At 40.1% G+C, this 20,588-nt stretch overlaps 1 protein-coding gene across 1 annotated transcript; it reads left to right on the plus strand.

The window, feature by feature from the left end:
- Nucleotides 1–6,449: 6,449 nt before the first annotated feature.
- On the plus strand, nt 6,450–15,964 carry LOC146617118 (adenylate cyclase type 8). Its single transcript, XM_085373613.1, has 20 exons — nt 6,450–6,614; nt 7,717–8,445; nt 8,793–8,942; nt 9,063–9,193; nt 9,373–9,484; nt 9,568–9,695; nt 10,148–10,306; nt 10,565–10,799; nt 10,953–11,123; nt 11,215–11,315; nt 11,680–11,881; nt 12,373–12,465; nt 12,641–12,801; nt 13,086–13,167; nt 13,328–13,486; nt 14,292–14,438; nt 14,654–14,746; nt 14,871–14,985; nt 15,087–15,289; nt 15,749–15,964. Exons 1-20 carry the CDS (start codon nt 6,459–6,461, stop codon nt 15,962–15,964), a joined length of 3,543 nt encoding a protein of 1,180 aa, XP_085229739.1. The 5' UTR covers nt 6,450–6,458.
- The last annotated feature ends 4,624 nt before the right edge of the window (nt 15,965–20,588 follow it).

Raw genomic sequence — 20,588 nt, forward strand, 5'->3', positions numbered from 1 at the left:
ATCATCCAGCCGAGAAACAACAATGGGAAGCTTCTATAACAAAAACTTTCCTTCTATCTGATAGCAGTGGTTCATCGTGGAGTGTATGTTTATTGGTGTATGCATTTTGGGCTCCTTTTTTTGGTTCAACTTCATGTGGAGGACATGATTTATTACTCTAAGCAGTGATGGAGCAGGTGTAAAATAGCTTGCCGTTAACGCACCTGACATGCTGAATATCAGTCACAAGGAGGCGTTGCTTTTCCAGGATCCAAGAGAAGGGCAGATGGGTGGTACTTAAGTCCTGAGCTGAGTCTCCACCACTGCTTCGAAAATCAGGAAAGCTGCTGGATTGTCTTCGGCCTGCTGAAGTTGGAATGCCCAAATTAGCGGAAGCACTAATATATACTGCTAACACCGAGTATATCCGAACCGATCATTTTCCTTCATCGTTTTCCTAGCCAGTGACAAGAATATGGTGAAATTATCCTCCAGCATCTGGACAGAAATGCGAAATCAAGAGTTACCGGTTAAATAATAACACGTTAGCATTCCCATTCAACAACCATTTTCTTCTACAGCACTCCAGTACATTTCCTTGATTTCTTTTAAGTTTAGACACAAACTTGTCTCTACTAGGTGTAACAAGCCTAACTCCTACGATTCAAATGTAGGCATAGCTCCTAGCGAAGTATGCTAACGTTAACGTGGCTAACTATATCTATAGCCCCCCGTTATTTATTAATGTCGGAAAACATTTTTTGCTTACCATGAATTAAAAAACAGTTAAATCCCAAAAGTATGAGGCATGCGGACAGGTAACGGTGGACAACTTAACTAAAGTTTAGCTACGCCGGGACATCATTTACTTAGCCAGACGGCTAGCAGAGCAGTTGCTCCTGGCTAGCCGTAAATATGGTGACAGCCCACCACTCGATTGAGCCTTTAGTCATGTTAGAACATGTACAATTCACACAGGACCTGCCCCTGTCTTTGAATCACTGGATAAATACTGAGAGGGAAAAACATAAATTTAAACAAAGCTTTATTGGGTAAGATTCTGAAAACATAATAAGAAATAATACAGATTTATTGGAGTACAGAAAAAAAATACAGTACTAGGCGTAAAGTTACTTAATCTAATAACCTAATTTAATTTAGTCTAGTGGATGTTACTGATGTTGCAAAGCAGCTGGTAAGATTATAAAAGTCAAGAGGACACTGGTAGTCATTATACATGACAAATATTGGCTTTTTGTTTCCAGAGAAGATGCCAATACAAATCATCTGAATACAAATTCAAACGCCATACAGTGTTTAAATCAACTCCTCAAACGGTTTTCTATTCAGTGCTGGACTCCACTGGATGATACACTACCTTTCTTATTTCTTGTGCAATTCCCTTGTAAATTTCTGTCAATTTACAAACAGTGGGACTGATAAAGGCTCCCTAATCTTACCTTTTTTCCGTTTACATATAGAAAAATCTTTTAAAGAAATGAAATGTGGATGCTATGTGTTTGATGCATTTTCCAGCTGCGGATGGGGCATCCTGCTTTCCAATAGTCTTTCATTCTACCAGTTGGTGGAAGCACTGAGTCAAGATCATTTTTTTAGACATTTTAAAGCTTGTTATCGTCCATAATCACTCTTTCACTTTAAGATTAACATTGCATGAAAAATATTAGGAAGTGAACATTTAACACATTACTTTATCTGGCACCTTGTCAAAACTTGGTGCTGCCATTCACTCCTCGGGATCTTTTAGCCCTACTGTGCCATCAGTGTTTTATGTGGTGTTAGTTTTGAATAACATTTAAATGAATTTAATTACATTTAATTATTCAAATGCTCGGCAAGATATGGCCATAGTGCAGGTTGTGAGTCCAAACAGTTTGATTAGGTGCTTGTACAGCTTTTGAAGCGAGCCTTGAGGTCTGAGCATGGAAGCCTCTGTAAACAGCATGGGAAATCGATGCAATTACTGGTGGCTTACCTGAAGCAGTGTGTGTGCTGAGGTCCTATGCTGCCTGCTGATGACAACTGTTTTCACCTTATAGGTGAAACATTCAGGTACTTGTAATAAGGAATTGGGTTCGCTATGCCATATGGGCCCTCAATCTTTGGGGGTGGGGAGATCCATTGAGAAAAGGGGCCGCCTTCTCAAAGTATTGCTAAACATCTGTTTGTTTTCAAGCTGCTGTTTGTGAGTGAGCAGTAGGTATACTTATCCTGATGCCAAAACGAAATGGGTTCATGAAGTTGCCGTTTCAGTAAGTACTTGTAACTGATAGTAATTAGTGTATTTTGATGCAAGAGTAGAGCAACATAGTTATCACATTAGTCTAATGCAGCCAGGCCTATTGGGTGAAGGATAGGTCTCAGCCTGCTGAGAAATAAAATATCTAATAAAATACTAAAACATTTGAACTTTTCACCACCATAGAAGGACTTGAGTTAAGGGCTTGGGATGATGATGCCTCAGTTTCTGGATATGAGGCGTCTTAGTTGGAGACAAACAGTACTCTGAGAAGCAGGCTACGTTCTCAACAGATTTCTGTGGTTGATGAAAATTGTAAAATGTCAGTGAAATGCTACTTTAGAGTACTCTCTGTAATGCTTTGACCCCTGCTGACCTGTACACTTCCTTACGTTAAAGAGGTTTGTACAACTGCCAGAACTTCACACACGTGTCAGAGCTACACTTCAACGGACAGAAATAGCTCAGTGTACAACATATGCGCGATCCTTGGCACAGTCAGGCTGTTAGGTCTGTTCTATTGCTGGTATGGCTTTAGTTATCTCATTAGTGTGTAGCCAGAAATGTTAATCGTAATGCTAATTATATTCTGAGGTTTTGCCCATAGTGGACTAACTCCTAGTTAGGTGTAAACAAGTTTACAGTTCAATTCAATCAGAGTCACAAAAGAAAACCACAGACTGTCAGGTAAAGTAGATTAACAATCACAGACATTTGTATATACAGAATATCAAAAGCTGGGTCATTACAAGGTGATCTGCACTCATCTTTACTTTACTCCTTCCCCCTTGTTGTTTGTTGTGCCATTTGAGGAGTAAACATACTTAAAGGTGCCTTATTTCAAGTGTCAGAGAGCTTTGTTGATAAGGAAGCAGTTAAAGCAGTACTAGTTGCCTTAGACCTGGCAGCTATTTTTAGTTGTACCGTAATCAGCAAGAAAGGTCTGAGCTACAGCGTCACAGTGGGACAGATGGAGACTCATTACATCAGTCTTAGGGGGTTTGCATGTTGCCTGGAAACAATTAGCAAAGCAAGTCTGAAAAACTTTAACCAGCTTACAACAATAATGACCATAAGCCAGCTGGAGACATCAGCCCAGTAACGGATTCAATCATCGCAGATCTCGTGCTTTTCTTTGCTTCTTTAACCTATTGCACACTCAGTATTACCCTGTACAGTTTGTGTGGATGTTACCATGAAACCTGTTAAAAGCAATAAATACATCCATATCCATACGACTCTGCATTATTGTATCGACATTATAATCAATCCGGTCCTTTTGTGTTGTATATGTTGCAGTTTCTTCTGCCCTCTTGGGCATCTCTCTCTTAAAAAACACATGTTTAATGTCTTTTTAGCCAAGTAAATAAAGGATATTTACAACTGACTTTGCCAAAAACTGTTTGCAGCTTCTAATTTGCGATAGGGATGTTCTTTCTGACTCAAAATGTCTCGATATTATTCATAAGAGATACATTTGACATATGTTTGACAACTTATAAGCTAACAAGTATTTACAACAGTTTAAATACAGGCAATTTTTCAGAAATACCGGAAATTAGCTTATGACAGTTGATCACTTTTTGGCATAATGCTGACTCTGCTGAAGGTGTTTTTCCTTCCCTCTGTTGCCAAATGCTTTTTCATAGGTGGTTGTGTAATTGTTTCTTTTTTCTTTCTAATATTATAAGTTTTACAATATAAAGCACCTTGAGGCAACTGTTGCTGTGAATTGGTGCTATATAAATAAAACTGAATTGAATTGTGAAAAAACAAGTCTTTCTATTGTGTAACAATAACCAACCTCATATACTGTATGATAATATATAAGAAATCCAAGCAAAATATTATGTTGGTATTGCTCTTGGAGCAATGTGTTCATCCATCAGAATATAATTTAACAATTTACTTCATAAGAAAGAAAAACAACAGAAGATTTGCTGACTGAAGTCTTACCAGATGGAGTGTTTGTAAGAAATATTGTATTTATATAGAAGCATTGTCAGTAATTCAGGGTTAGAAGACAAACGGTAACTGGAGAGCTCTGTATTTCCAACACTGAGCTTCGGCATTAAATGTGGAAATGACTTCTCTTCACACAGACACACACATAGCAAGCAGAATTTGTGTTATCGTGGGAAACAGTATTTGATGATTTTGTATTAAAAGCTAGAACTTGTTCTTTAAGTTCAAATGGGTAACTTTGGTAATTCATAAGATAATAACATGAAATTTGTATGTTTGTGTTTTGTTATGAAAATCTGGACCTTACAAATAAAATGTTAAAAATAAAGAAGAGCCTTGAAATTTGTATTTAGACAGATGTGGAGTGACTTTGTACACCTACTCAGAAACACTTGGATTTTAAAATGTTTAGCAAAGGCAGCTTCGTTGCCTTTTGTTTGCTGAAGCACCTTGGGCTCCTGCTGCCAGGTGGGAGATGATTCAGTTTCCTTGCTCTCACATTCAACCTCGCTTTGCCTTTTAGGCATTGTTTTTGCCTGTGCACTGTATGAAAGGAATTTGTCACCCCCGTGTCTGTAATTTCACAGACAGGTAGTTTAGTAACCAGAAGCCCAAAGGCATGAGGCAGCACTGCTGTTTTATTATTATTATTTTGCACATTACCAGAAGTAAAACAAAGAGTGTATTAAAGTGCCATGTATCAATGCATTAATGTTTCCCCTGCTTCAATAAGATTTGTTGACTTGACCAAATGAGAGCACACTGCCTTTACCTTGGTGTTATCCTGGTGCCAGTGAGAGTGGCCGCTGACTAATTAATCCTCTTTGCACTCTTCACTCCTGCAGCTCTGCTTTGTGGCAGTTCTTGACATCATTTCAAAACAGTCCAGATGGTGACCTGCAGTCCTGAAAGAACGACTCCAGGAGTCTCGCCAGGCCTGTATGTCGCTGTCCGCATCAGTGTTGGATACGGCATTGCAACGAGGGCTGCTTCAAGTTTCAGTTTTCCTTTTATAGGTTGTGTCTTAAATATCAAAGCCGATGAAATCAACAAAAATGGATTATGATGAGCTGGATGCACGTATACAATGGCAGAAACTAGGTATTGTCAGTGGATGCACTATACGGGAAACGTTACAGGTCAGTTGTGTGGTTTACAATCCTTTTGCTTCTTTTTTTTTTGGGGGGGGGGGGGGTCCTTTGACACATTGTAGGTTACGGGGAGCTTATTGTCCGCTTGGGACAGCTGAAACTGCTGAAAGAGGAATGACAAAGGGATTCTTCTACATCCGAGAAACTGTAATGTTTGTAATGTTCAAAAACAAATAAAGATGCACACTTAATACTATACCTAATTACTCATCTAATATGATGTGTTTTAGCATATCCAGTCTGTTCTGTGCAGATACATGATCTTGGTGAGAATCAGCCCGGTGGCAGTAGACTGTGAGTGGGTGGGACAACAGCATCCAGAGCCAGAAGGACCTGGAGGAGTTTAACTCTGAGCATTAACCAGCTCAGCTCTAAATCTGGCCAGATAATTCGTTGGAAAGCTGCCTTTCTTCTGGCACACACTGCGTAAACACGTGGAGCCGACCAGGTGGCCCTTTCTGGCATGGTTGAACGTGTGCAGCATAACAAATTTTATCTAAAAGAATAAGGAACTCAGACAGATTTGTTACTCAATTTATATAGTGCATAAAGACCTTTGATTATTAAATCCTTCACGCGGGGTATTCAGATGCATCAAACTGCAAAAATCCTTTATATTTAGCATTTTATGATAGTAGATGCATCAGTGGCTTTGGTACAGAAAGCCACCCAAAGTTCCTCTTTATAAAAGTCTATCAATCAAATTCCCTTTTCCTCATTTATTCAAACAAATACTCACACTGCAGGTCATTCATAATGAAATATTTCTGTAAGACAAATTCATATTAGGCAAAATTAGGTAGATGAAAGATGAAAGTTGAAATGAATTAAAGTGGGTTTACTTTACATGTTAATTACTGGCCATAATGTCCAGTTATCTCTTTGAATTTAGTATTCTACTTTGACTTGTCTGTCAAAACAGCTTCCAAATCTGTGATATAAATAAAGTTGTAATTATTATTATTATTATAAAACTTACTGATGAACTCTAATGTTTTTTTAAGCAATAACACCAAATCTGGTCCTTACTGACTCCCCTTTTCCCTTCACGTTCCAGGCTCCTACCTGCTCCTGATCCAATACCAACAGCTGAGGTCGCCACCATGGTGACCTTCGCTAACACAACGCAGGTCTCCCCCATGGGGCTGCGTGAGCTGCCCTGTGTAACCCCCACCATGTCCCCTGGCCTGCGGCGGAAAAAGATGCTGTGGCAGAACGCAGTAAAACACATCATTATGCAGCAGGATCTCAGTACCCAGGTGATTGAGTTTTAGATTGTTGTAAATGTGTTCTGATTTTTTTTTTTGTGCACACTAGTATTGTGTACTGGAAGAGGCTGTGTCTGTCTGTGTGGAGCTCTGGCCTTATGACGCACTTTTTATACTGCATTCAAAAGTGTACCTCACTAATGGCTATCAAGCACACATGAAATTTTTGATTCTTTTCAAAATAAAGCTATTACTCTTACCATTACAATTTAATGCGCTCTTACCATTATGCATATCTAATGTGTGTTGAAATGGTTTTGGCATTTATATTTCAAAAATGATTCACATTTACAATAGACATGTGATAATAAAGCAAGCCTCACAAGATCCTTCTAGAAGCAAGTCTCAACATTCAGCATCCATAAAGGTAACCGGTAGCACACAGACTCATTCTATCCCCATGTGGCAAATAAGAGACGAAAGCAAAATAAAGAAAGTTACAAGTGAAAAGAGACAGGTGTGTAGCAGCTTTGTACACCTACTCAGAAACGATTGGATTTAGGTTTTTAGCATTTTTTGCCTTTTTTGTTTGCTGAAGCACCTCGGGGTCCTGCTGCCAGGTGGGGGATGATTCAGCTTCCTTGCTTTCAGACTCAACCTTGCTTTGCCTTTTAGGCCTTGTTTTTTTTTTAACCTGTGCATGGTTTGAAAGGAGTGTCTCAACCCTGTGCCTCTTAATTTCACAGACAGATACTTTAGTAACCAGCGGCCCAAAGGCATGAAGCAGCACTGCTGTTTTATTATTATTTCTACATCATAATAGGGGTAAAAGTAAAAGAGTATTAGAAAGATATGCAACGATGAATTAATGTTCCTCCTGCTTCAAAAGGATTTGTTGACTTGGCTAAATAAGTGAGCGCTGCCTTTACCTTGGCATTGGCCTGATGCCAGTGACCTCGGTTTTAAAGGCCAGTAAAAGTGGCTGCTGACTAATTAATCCTCTTTGTGTGTGAATGTGGCTGTTTTTAGACTATCCATGTAAGTGTAATTGTTATTTTTGCATGCTGAATCTTGTCTACCCTGATTTGCCAAATAAGATATAATAGCCTTGTAACTTTTTTGAATGAAGGATCCTGTTTTTATCCTTTGACAGTTGGGTGTTGAACCAGCACGCAAAATCTTTGTGACAGATACCTACATAGAGGACATCAACAGGCAAATCCGCAGCAAAGCCTCACGTGGGGTAACAAAGCGCCGTTCTTCCACGTTCAGAGTCCATCCCTTGGTTCGCGATTCCACCAGCACCGGGGGTGCTTTTAACGACTACTCCAGCGACGCTGACTTCTTCGTCCACTGGGGTCGAACTGTCTGTGGTGTCTACATACCCACGCTATTGCACACCTTCAAGTCCCACGACCTGGAGAAACTCTACCAGCAGCACTCTTCCACCCAAAGACGTAATTCTCTGGTCATCACCAATGTGATAGACGTGGTGGCCAAGCTGCACATGTTGGTTCTGTACCTGGCATTGGCGCCGGAAGCTTCCACAGACACTTTGCGTGGCTGCCTGACGGGCATGTTCATGGTGTTAGCAACAGTTCTGTGCGTCATAGTGTTAACCCACAAAGACTCCGTGTCCCCACAGTGGCTTCACTACGCCGGCCTCGCCAGCTGGTTGTCACAGACCACACAGGTGCTGGGGGGTCTGGTGTACGGACTAGAAAAAGACCCATCGTGGTACCTTTTGTTCACTTTGTTCGCAACATACACACTGCTGCCATTACCTCTGCTGTGGGCCATATGTGCGGGCACCCTGTCCTCAATGCTGCACATTCTGGTAGAGATAGTATGCTGCTACACTGATGCTTTGCTTCTGAGAAAGGTGAAAAAAAAAGTCCCCTTTGAATGTCCTTTCCTACTGTTACATTTTTTAAATGTGTATCATGCCGATAAATCAGTGATACACTGTTAAGGCTTATGGAAAGTTTGATTTCTTAGACTTTACAGCAGTGTTAGGCACAAATCTACAAAATTTGAGAAAAAAACTATTTCATTGTACTTGTTGAAAGCTCATGGGTCTCTATTGACATATTAATCAACAAATAATAAGGAATTAGAAACCCTCCCCCCAAGCTTCAGTCCAATACTCTTTCCCCAATTTCCCCTTCAAACTTTTTTTAAAGCTTTTTTTCCATGAATTAATGTAGTATTCACACTTTTTCGATGCAGGTGGTTGCCAAAGGCCTGCTGTACCTGGGGATGAACACAGCTGGCTTGTTCATCCACTACCTGACAGACCACGCTCAGCGCCAGGTTTTTCTGGAGACCCGTCGTTGCATTGAAGGACGCCTCAAATTAGAGCAAGAGAATCAAAGACAGGTACAATGAAGATGGGAGCTGTCCTGAAATTTAAAGCCAGAGAATTATCTGTGTTATGATGAAAGCTTTGGTTGCATTAACTCACTTCCATGACTCTCACATTGTTACACTTCTTCACAGGACCGCCTAGTTTTGTCGATCCTGCCTCGCTTTGTTGCCTTGGAGATGATTGCTGACATGAGTGCTATGGAAGATGATCTAAACCCTCAAGAGTTTCACAAGATCTATATCCACCAGTACAAAGATGTCAGGTATACATGCATGAGTTAGTATATTAGTAGTTAAATTTGTAACCTTGTAACCTTGACTCGTAAGATTTATAAGCCAAGTGGGTTTCACTCTGATTATCAAGTTGCAGGCCAACCTAATGCCAATAGTAAGTGTTTGCTATGTCATTTCAGACTTTTTAGTCCGTCTCTCCTTCTTGTAGCATCCTTTTTGCAGACATCAAGGGTTTCACTTTGTTGTCTATGAACCTGTCAGCCCAGGATCTGGTTCGAACCCTCAATGAGCTCTTTGGACGTTTTGACCGACTGGCAGAGGTGAGGGCCTGAGCGAGCCCTTTTTGGTTGATGTAAAACATCTTCCAGCTTCTAATGTCCTTCTTCTTCTTCTTTTATCACAGGAACACCACTGCTTGCGGATAAAGATACTGGGAGACTGTTACTACTGTGTGTCAGGGGTTCCCGAGCCCCAGCGTGCCCATGCCCGTTATTGTGTTGAGATGGGTCTGGCTATGATCAACACTATACGGTCAGTCATCATATTTAAAGACACAAACACAAGTTAATTAAAAAAAACCAAAATCACGTGGTTTTAAAATTATGTAAGTATAACCTCAGCTAAGTAACAAAAGATTAACACAAAACAAAGCTGAAATGCAGAAGCACTGTGTGAAAATTTTAAGTACTCCTTTGCTGCTTCCACATGAATTAAGCAGGTAAGTAGCATCCAGATCCTGCTAATTAAGTGCACTTGATTAATTGATGATCAACAACTGTGAGCACCTAAGTAAAAGCAGAGGTCTGGGCAGTTTGCTGGTGTGCAGCATTCAGGTGTGTATCAATACATTGTGTAACACAATGCTTCTGCGTCAACCTTGAAAAAGGGTCCACCTTCTTATGGGTCTATAGGTATCCATATGAGAGTGTAAGATCCTATTTTTGTTTGTAAGACACGATCACTTTACCTCACAAAATCACCAGGTATGTACAGAAGCAGCTGAACTTCGACATGGACATGAGGATCGGCATCCACTCGGGCTCTGTCCTCTGTGGGGTATTGGGTCTGCAGAAATGGCACTTTGATGTCTGGTCCTGGGACGTGGGCATCGCCAACATGCTGGAAGCGGGGGGCATACCTGGGTGAGCACCAGCAACCATTAGAGAAACTCCTGTCAAGTATGTTACCTGACAAAGATGTGCCTGACAGGTTTCCAGGCTTTCTGTAAGATAATATTTAAGAAAAGAATAAAAAACGTGCTATTTAATTTCGTAATAGGTACATTTGGAGGGGGTATATATTTTCATCTGGTGATGCATTAATGATGACCTCTTGTCTTACATCATCCACAATATTTTTTAATTTCTTTCTGCATGAATTTTTCTTTCTCCCTGAAACAGACGCATCCACATCTCAAGGGCAACTCTCGATTGTCTAGAAGGCACTTACAAGACAGAAGAGGGCCATGGTCGTGATAGGAATGCTTTCCTACGAAAATACAATATTGACACCTTCCTCATCTGCCCTCAGCAGGACAGAGACAAAGTTAACCACATCAAGCCCCCCAAAGTTCAAAAACCAATTCAAACCTGGAGTCCGGACATACCTTTTAAGACTGTCGTTGACATGAACAGCGTAAGTGCGCAAATACCAAACAGAAAGGAAGGTGCTGAATTTGGTGCCTTTGGTCAGGTGGTGACGAATTTGAATTGAAGAATCTGAAGAGCTCGGCACATCTGAGACTCACCTGTACTCACCTAATCAGTCATTTCTATTCTTTTCTTTTAGATTCTAGCTGCTTTTACAAATGGCTCAATGCCCACCCTTTGGCAGTCCAACTCGAGAGAGATTAACAAACGCATCAAGCATGCCATCGAGCTTCGAAGTAGTGAGCGTATGCACAGAGAGCACATCACACCACTGACCCTTGTCTTCAAGGACACAAACATCGAGGACAAGGTAGACTGTGAAGAAAAGATAGAGATGCAAACTGTTTTTTAAAGACGCAGCTAAAAGTGACATTTATTTTTCTCGCTTTTGGCCCATCCAGTTCTCCCAGATGAGAGATGAAATGTTCAACTCCAATCTGGTCTGCTCCTTCATCCTGCTTCTGTTTCTCATGGCTGCCCAGGCCCTCATCCCTGCCCCCAGGTAGGAAACTCCAATATGTTACAACTGTTAATTCCACTTATTATGATTCCATTAAGTCATTTTGTACCTAAATCCAGCTTATAGCATTTTAAATAAATATCAATTCCACATCGGTATAACCAGTATTATAAAAAGAGCTCCCTGTAGTGTTTTGACCAGACTTTATTGCTACTGTGCTTAAGTTTTTGTTTTTCTTTACTTTGGTGCCACCTGCTGGTATTTAAAAGAATGCACTGACCCGTGCAGTCACACTGGACACCTGAACTTGTTTTTTTCTGTTCTACACTGTATTAATATTATTAACATTCATGACTTCACTCACTTTCTTCTTCTTCTTAACCCCCTCTTCCCTCCCCAATCGTAGACTGTTCCCTGCTGTCCTCCAGTTTTCAGTCTTTCTGCTTGCCCACGTGCTGCTGCTACTTGTTGCCCTTGCCGAAGAGTTCAAGTGGACTCCTTCATCACTGCAGCACTTCTGTTGCTGGATTCATGAAAACAACAGTGCCCGTAACCTGTTTACTCTCATAGCGATCTTCATCAACTTTGGGTTGGCCTCTACTGACATGGTGAGAGTCTGAATAACACAAGAGAAGAGTAATTTACATAAACTGCCATGTTCTTCAACACGACTTTTTCCTTTGTATGTCTGCAGTATTGCACCTGGTAACTGACCCTTGTAAACCAAATGCACATTAATTTGCATAATCCTCTCTGAAATGCATATGCAAAAAGAGGAAAGTTGCACTTCCCTGCTGATATTTATAGCACACTTGGCATGCAAACAGGACAGAGGAGTGCAAGAAGGTAAAAAATGAAGTAAGCACAGGGGTCTTTCGTGTGATGTAAAAAGCCCATTTAGATATAAGAAGGTAAAGGGGTTCTTTTGCAGTGATAAAATTATTTAGTAAACCTTCTTTTTATTAGAAAAAAGCACAAAATTAAGCAAAACCTCATTACAGGTTTTAAATCACCAGTTTTAAGAAAGTTTGACTACCGGTTTATATTTGTTATGCTCTATGATGCAGAATCAGGTTGGAACATTTTGTGCTGTTTGCAGGTGTGGTGCATCCTCATGAACACAGGAGAGGCTGACATAACTGAGAAGACTGGCACAGGCTCACGTCCACTCACTGTCTGCTCTTACCCTGAGGCAAGCAAACAGTAGTTTAAATTTGGGACAATTATTATAGAGATTTTATGTGATTTCCTGTTGATTTATCCAAATGTCTGTCTTGTATTAAAAATACTAACAATAAATCACATTGGGTTTCAGTAAAATGAGGTTATTACTGCTTGTTTCATCTTTCCCAATTTGTTCCCTTTAGATTTTTGTGTTGAGCGGGGTGATTGCCATGGTGACGTGTGCGGTTTTTCTGCGTCTGAACTCTCTGCTGAAGCTGGCAACGCTGCTGCTAGCAGTGGCTGTCTACTCCTACCTCAGCCACCTCGCCTTTGTCTCACTCACGCGCCACGATACGCTGCACAGGTCAGTGTATGAGCAGCGAGCAGCATACAAACTGCACAGCTGCTGTAGTTTTACTACACAGTGCTATATTTAAATATTCGCCTCTATACACAATTTATGATCAAAAGTTTTGGGCCACACCAGTTAATTGAGCCAACCTCATCCTACATTAACATCAGCACAAAAACTGTGCACTGGGAGCTTCATGCCATGTGTTCCAAAGCTGAGCATCTCCTTTAAGTGTAATGTGTAGGTATATTTTTGCCCACAGAGTGTATCGATTTTCCTAATATACTTTGTTACAGGTCTCACTATGTCAGAAGAAATGGAATTTCCTTCCTTCTCATGGCCATGTTTATTGTTGCCGTCTTCTATAATGGACGTCAGGTGCTCATACACTTCATTTTCCCAGATTGAACTTATAGATGATCCTGTCACTATAGCAACACTTTCTGGTCTGTGTTATTGAAACTAAAACTGTTTTCTGTCACACAGGACTGTGTTGCAGGTAGATGATGTTCTATCTCGCTGTATCTTTTCTATCCAGTGGGAGGCTACTGCCAGACTGGACTTCCTGTGGCGTCTGCAGGCCCAGCAGGAGGTGGCAGACATGAGGGAGTTGCGGGAACACAATGAGTGTTTGCTATACAACATCCTACCAGTTCATGTAGCTCAACATTTCTTGGACCGGAGCAAGCATGACGAGGTAGCTGAAACACCCCAAAACCTTTAGCCTCACTTCTTTTGACTCATAGTCTGGTCCACAGCAGAATCAGTCTGAGTAACCATCAGTGCTTTGAAAATACTGATTGGACCAATGAATAGCAACCTCTGTCTACGGTTTAACTTATATTGAAATTGTACAATTAAAATTAACGTTATGTAGTACTTTTTAAAATCTGGCACTTTCCTTTATTTATAATCCGATCATTTTTTAAAAGATCTCCAACCCCACTGGGTGATATGCAGCCCCAAACCATGACAGAACCTCCACCATGTTTTACACATGGCTGTAGACACTCAATGTTATACCGCTTTACCTCCTCAGTACATAGCGACGGTGATTTTAACATAATTTCACATTTGGATTCACCACTTTATAAGACTCGTTGCCATGGATATTCAGTTACTTTCCTCCCTGTTTCCCTTACTTATTAATGGCTTCTTGACAGCCACCCTTCCACTGACACCATTTTTGATCAGGCTTCAGTGAACAGTAGATGGATCAACTGAGGGCCAGGTGCATCTCTCAGGTCCTGTTTCTTCTTTTGTCGTCCACTTGTCCAGTTTTAAGACACATCATGCACATGCATGCGCTCTTGGTGCAAAAATACTATTTTATGACTGTCAAACTGTGTTATACTTTGCATTTTTCATCAATTCAACTAAACAAATTGGAACAAATGATGTGGTTTTATAACGTTGGGCGGCTCAAGACTTTTGCACAGTACCTTACCTGACTCAAACAAAGAGGATTTTGAAGAAATCACCCATCATGACTCTTCTTTTAGGATCTTTACTCCCAATCCTATGATGAAGTGGGCGTCATGTTTGCCTCCATCGCTGGGTTCGATGAGTACTTCGAGGAGAAAGAGTTCAAGCATGAAGGAGTGGAATGCCTCCGCCTACTCAATGAGATAATTGCCGGCTTTGATGAGGTGAGTGTTGGACTCAAAATGATCATATGACAGTGGTTTATTTATGGATTATCCCTTTTGGTCCAATTATTTATCGGTTAAAATAAAACAGAGACAGTGTAGTTCAATCCAGGCTGTGGGTTGACACAAGTCCTGCTTTGATAAATAGGATAGCCTCTAATTGCATAAGTCAGCTGCTAAACTTGATGTGTAATTTAATCTTATCTTCTAACAAGCTGTTTGAGGAGCCGTATTTTCACCATGTGGAGAAGATTAAGACAATTGGGAGCTGCTACATGGCGGCATCAGGTTTAGCTCCAGATAAACAGGTGGGAGATTTTTCTGTATGTGGTCTTATTTCCTTTTGTCTTATTAGCTTTGCTTTGATTTGTGGTACTTGTTATGATATTATCTCCTTGCATGAAACTGTATGTTTATCTTTGTCTCCTCCAGAAATCAATGGATGAATGGAACCACCTGAGCGAGCTGGTTTTGTTTGCATTGGCGATGCAGGAGACCTTGAAAGAGATTATTAGGAACTCTACTCAACGCTTTCAGCTGCGTGTGGGTAAGAAGCTGCCCTGCCACAGCCCCACAAAAGCACACACGCACGATTTCTAGTGTTGTAGCAAATATCTGAAATTATTGTCTGGGTTTGGACTCATGCAGGCATTGCTCACGGGCCCGTGGCCGCTGGGGTGATCGGTGCCACCAAACCGCAGTACGATATCTGGGGCTCCACAGTGAACTTAGCCAGCCGCATGGACAGCACAGGTGTGAGCGGACGCATCCAAGTACCCGAAGCCACCCGAAGGATCCTGACAGATTGGGGCTTCGTCCTGGAGCTGCGTGGAGAAATATTTGTCAAAGGGGTGAGTGGAGACTGACTATGAAGAGTAGTTAAGCTTAAACAAGTGTTGTTTATTTTTAAAACGCCACAGCATTGTGGTCTATAAGGTAAGGTTCTTAAATCAATGAATGACATCTTCGGAATTAGGAACTTTATTCTGACTTCCAGAAGGGGGGGAATTATTTGATCTCCTTTGATTTTATTATGTTGCATTTTTTAAGGGTGGGAGAAACATTTTATACAAAAACCTCAGAGTTTAAGGTGATTCATAATGTGTTGCTATGGCTGGATCCTTGCTCTAGAGGTTTCTGTTCGATAAACCATCTCAGTTATCCAGCAAGCATAAAAACATCTTGCTAGCAGCAAATTTATGTTCAGAAAGTCTTCATTATCATACAAATTTTGTAGAATAACCTCTGTGTTTAGCCTAACTGTGACAATATACACATCTTCACTTTTTAATCTATGTTTTTCATTGTAGGTAAGTGAGCACCAGGGGAAAGTCCGCACCTATTTCATCAGGACCATGCGCAGTAAGATGGCCAACGATGGGACAGATGGCCGCCTGGCAGGGCAGACAGGAGGACGCATGACGCTGGCAGAGGTGGTGTTCAGTCTCGTCCAGGCCAGACACAAGGAGAAGATGAGAGAGGGCAACAGGAGGTTCAATCGGACTCCCTCCAGACTGCAGCGCTGAGGAGACTGTCAGGGTCAAATGGCTGCACGTAGGCCAGGACACACTGCAGCCATATTCCTTTAATGCTTTGCCATAACTGAATTAGCTTCACAGACAAAATACTGAGCTACCCGTGGCAGGAGCCCAAACCTGTTTAAGCCTTTATTCTTATTTCTTCCAATACTGCATCATACCCATCTTTTTTGGCATCTCAAGCAAAATGGACAAGTTAAGAGGAATTTATAGGAAATCATCCATGCTCATATTTCTTGACTTCTGGACCCAAACGTTCATCTTTGCATGACACACCGAGTGGTATGTGGTCTGAACTTTAGTTGGTTAGGAGTTAACTGTGCTATTTAATCAAAGTTCTGGCCTCTTACATTTCACAAGTATGTTGTAAGCAGTGCAAAGTGCTTTTTCATTACTATTATTGCCATATCTATACACTATAAGCACTGATTTTAAGGTTTTTTGTAAAAAAAAGAAAGAAAGAAAGAAATGGTAAATGGACTGGTTCTTATATAGCGCTTTTCTACTCATCTGAGCACTCAAAGCGCTTTACACAACTTGTGCATTCACCCATTCACACCCATTCGCACAAGCACATCTTTCTAAGTGCGCTATAGCTAACACTCACACACATTCATACTCCGATGGATGCATCGGAGAGCAATTTTGGGGTTAGTATCTTGCCCAAGGATATTTGGCATGTAGACTAGGGGAAGCCAGGAATCGAACCACCAACCTTCCGATCAGTGGATGACCTGCTCTACCACTTGAGCTACAGCCAAAGAAAGAAAGAAAGAAAGAAAGAAAGAAAGAAAGAAAGAAAGAAAGAAAGAAAGAAAGAAAGAAAGAAAGAAAGAAAGAAAGAAAGAAAGAAAGAAAGAAAGAAAGAAAGAAAGAAAGAAAGAAAGAAAGAAAGAAAGAAAGAAAGAGCCAACATGTCTTTATGTTTGCTGGGATAACACATCAGCAAGACTCCAGACCTCCAAGCAAAACACTACCTCTTAGTACAAATTCTCATAGACTACAAATGGCCAATATAGAATGTTGTTTGTTTGTTTGTTTGTATTATCTTAATTAGTACATTTATGTTGTGAAGTCAAGCATTATTTCTACTTTGTATCCAATAATTTCACATGTGTTAAAGAGATTTTGGTCAGTATATTTCACTCATGCAACATAATCCAAAAAGAAAGAAAATCCCTTTATTTATAAAGTGATTGCTGCTTGGTTTACTTTTGTAAATACTGTATTTGCATAGTTTCCACTGAGCCACTATTTCTTATTTTCTATCTTGTCAGAGTCAGTGTTGTTCTGAATTTATGAGATTCAGAAGAGGAACACTGAAACAGTTTTAATGCCAAAAACACCTCACATATCACTGTATTCCTCTTACTGTCATGGTAAAAAAGAAAGCAAAACCTCTGTCAGTACTAAGGTTCTTTGTGTTAGGACCTAAAAAAATCATTTCATCCTTACAAGATCTTAAATGCATTGAAATACAACCTCAGATGTAGAACACCACATGTAGAAGCAGTGTGTGAAAGTACACTAAGTCCACCTCCGTAACTTGTAGAACCACATTTAGCAACAATAACTTGATGTAAATGTTTTCTGTAAAACTTTATCTATGTGAAGGTCCTCAGTCATCCAGGTCATGGTAATCCAAGGGGCTGGGAAAGAAAAGCGAGTGGACTCCTCTAAGTTTCACCTGTCATCCGTGAAGCTTCTTCATTTCTAAGATCAAATGGTGGAGAGTCCCATGTTTAAGCCCTGATAAACGTTATCAGTATCTCACATCCCTGTGGAGGAATTTTGTAATATTGTTTGCAGCCAATCATTTATGAACAGCTCTCTTTCAGCATTTCAGTCAGTTAAGGTCTGGTCTTTGACGAGCCATTGCAACTTCTTGATTCGTTTCTTTTTTCAACCATTCTGTTGCAGATTTGCTTCTGTGCTTGGGATCATTTTACTGTTCAATGAGTCAATTACAATTTTTCCCTGTCACAAAGGTGGCGGGGCGATCGTGGCTCAAGAGTTGGGAGTTCGCCTTGTAATCGGAAGGTTGCCGGTTCGAGCCCCGGCTCGGACAGTCTCGGTCGTTGTGTCCTTGGGCAAGACACTTCACCCGTTGCCTACTGGTGGTGGTCAGAGGGCCCGGTGGCGCCAGTGTCCGGCAGCCTCGCCTCTGTCAGTGCGCCCCAGGGTGGCTGTGGCTACAATGTAGCTTGCCATCACCAGTGTGTGAATGTGTGTGTGAATGGGTGGATGGATGACTGGATATGTAAAGCGCTTTGGGGTCCTTAGGGACTAGTAAAAAGCGCTATATAAATACAGGCCATTTACCATACCAGGCCATTCACATGTGACTCTAGAATACTTTGGTATACAGAGGAATGACTGCAACTTCCTGTTGCTGCAAAACAAGCCCAGAGTATTACAATTCCACCACCGTGCTTGAGAGCTAGTACGAGGTGCATGTGCTGATATGATGCTGTGCATTATAGCAAAAGATATTATAATAGTGAGATATATAATATAATAGTGAGAATAAGGTTTTTCACTATAGAATGATGGACATCAAATTGTTTGGAAGTTTCTTTATAAACTTTTCCGGACTGATAGGCAGCCTTTGCTTTGCTCCTTGGCATTAACACACACCTGAATGCAGCAGACCATCAAACTGCCAAAAGTTCTACTTCTTTATAGGTGCTCATACTCACTGACAATCAATTAATTAAGTGCATTTAATTAGCAGGACCTGTCTGCTACTTCCTCTGTTAATTCCTATGGAAACAGTAAGAGTGCACTTAGTTTTTCACACTCTGCTTCTGCACTTTGGCTTAGTTTTTGTGGACGACACTGTGTAATATGTCATATGTTGATGTTATTTTGTTGTTCAGCTGAAGTTTCGGTCCTAACTAAGAACCAGAATGATTATGTCCAGATATGTAAAATGGTGTACTTTTTTTTTCTTTTTTACCTTGATCATTTATTAAAATCAAAATCAAACAAAGATGCTTGGTTTCTCTTGATGTAGGAATGTTTTACATTGTAGGTCTGATTCAAACTGACACAAATTCACGCCAGTCTTTATTTTGTTTGTCTTTTAACTTTAAATATTAATGTTAAGCTCCTCTATGGGACTTTGTGCAGTTTTTAAATAGATACCAAAGACACGTTTAATTGTTGTTACAGTATAGAAATGTTCACGGCGAATAGTACGTCTGTATCAGCAAAACTTTTTACTTCATTTTTTAATATAATTTTTACAAAAACATTCAAACCAGTCCAGTTTCTATTAATAAAATCAATTGTTGCCATAAAGCTGGGTGCTTTTAATTTTTTAACTCTGTATTATTAATTGTTAATGACATGAGACTCTTATTAAACTCTTTTTTCAAGGTGTATTCTTCTTGGAGGTGTGTCTTCCTTTCTTTGATAGTCACGACGATTGCTCGTGACTCCATTAGTTTTGTCTGCAGCCAGCGCGGGTATTCTGCAGCCGGCTCACTGATGCTCTATTTTGAAAGATGGTTCACCCGGAAGGTTCACAGAAAAAAAAAAACAACATAATCTCTACAGAAGTTAGCTCATCTAGTATCTAACACTCCTTTCCTAGACATAAACAAAGGTTTCCTGACAAACATTGTAGACTGCAATCACATACTGGTTTTATTTTCCATTAAATTTTTCGATTAAGGTTCTGTAACATTATCTCACTGAATGCTGCTTCACTGTTGTCATAGGACAGAAATATATTTATTTTCACATTTTTTTCTAAAATTAATCAAATATAAATATATGGTCTATAAAAAGCCTTTATAAAAGCCTTAAGCATAACAGTAATATAATCATATAATAATAATATAATCATAATAATCATATAATAAACATAATAATACTATACATTAATCATAATAATGTTAATAGTCACAGTGTTTTTCATGTATCTGTTGGATTTTGTATAGTACTGAAGAGAATTTCTGTGTTTCTTAAGTCAAGATGCAAATCTAAGCAAAGCTGAAAAGGGTTTGTTGTTGTTGTTTTTTGTTGTTGCTGTTGTTTTTTAGTTTTACACAATTCAGTTGCATATTTTAGTCATTTAATTTTTAAGGTATGTGTTAATGGATTTTGTGTCATTTTGATAAAGTTTTGAATTATTTTCCTTTAGATCTTAATTCAGTTCTGGTCTTTAGTGTAGGTAGGTACTTTATTAATGCCAAAAGGGACATTACTGCAGGATAAATGATTTAAAACATGTATGAAAACAATGAAAACATCATTGTACCACAGCACACAGGTCCGGTACCACGGGTCCGGAGTGAAGGCCTTAATGTGACACAGGGCAAACATTTTGTATGCATACACAGTGATTACAAAAATGATATAGCCTCTTTATTACCGATATTATCTGCAGCACATGTAGCACACCATGCATCACAGGCTCTACTTCAGAGGCTAAACTCCAAATTTCAATGTCTAAATCTTAAAAATCACACTTTAAGATGTATGCATGTGCAGCATACTGTCACCTTCACTCGCTCATATCTCACTCGGGAAGAATGGGATTGAGATTGCGAGTTTAGAGCTGTAGTTTTCCCAGATGAGAGAGCCGCTGGTGCGGTGGGAAACA

Source organism: Diplotaxodon limnothrissa, linkage group LG15, assembly GCF_057381915.1.
Source record: "Diplotaxodon limnothrissa isolate DT_005_m linkage group LG15, D_limnothrissa_male_GT1.1, whole genome shotgun sequence".
Lineage (NCBI taxonomy): Eukaryota > Metazoa > Chordata > Actinopteri > Cichliformes > Cichlidae > Diplotaxodon > Diplotaxodon limnothrissa.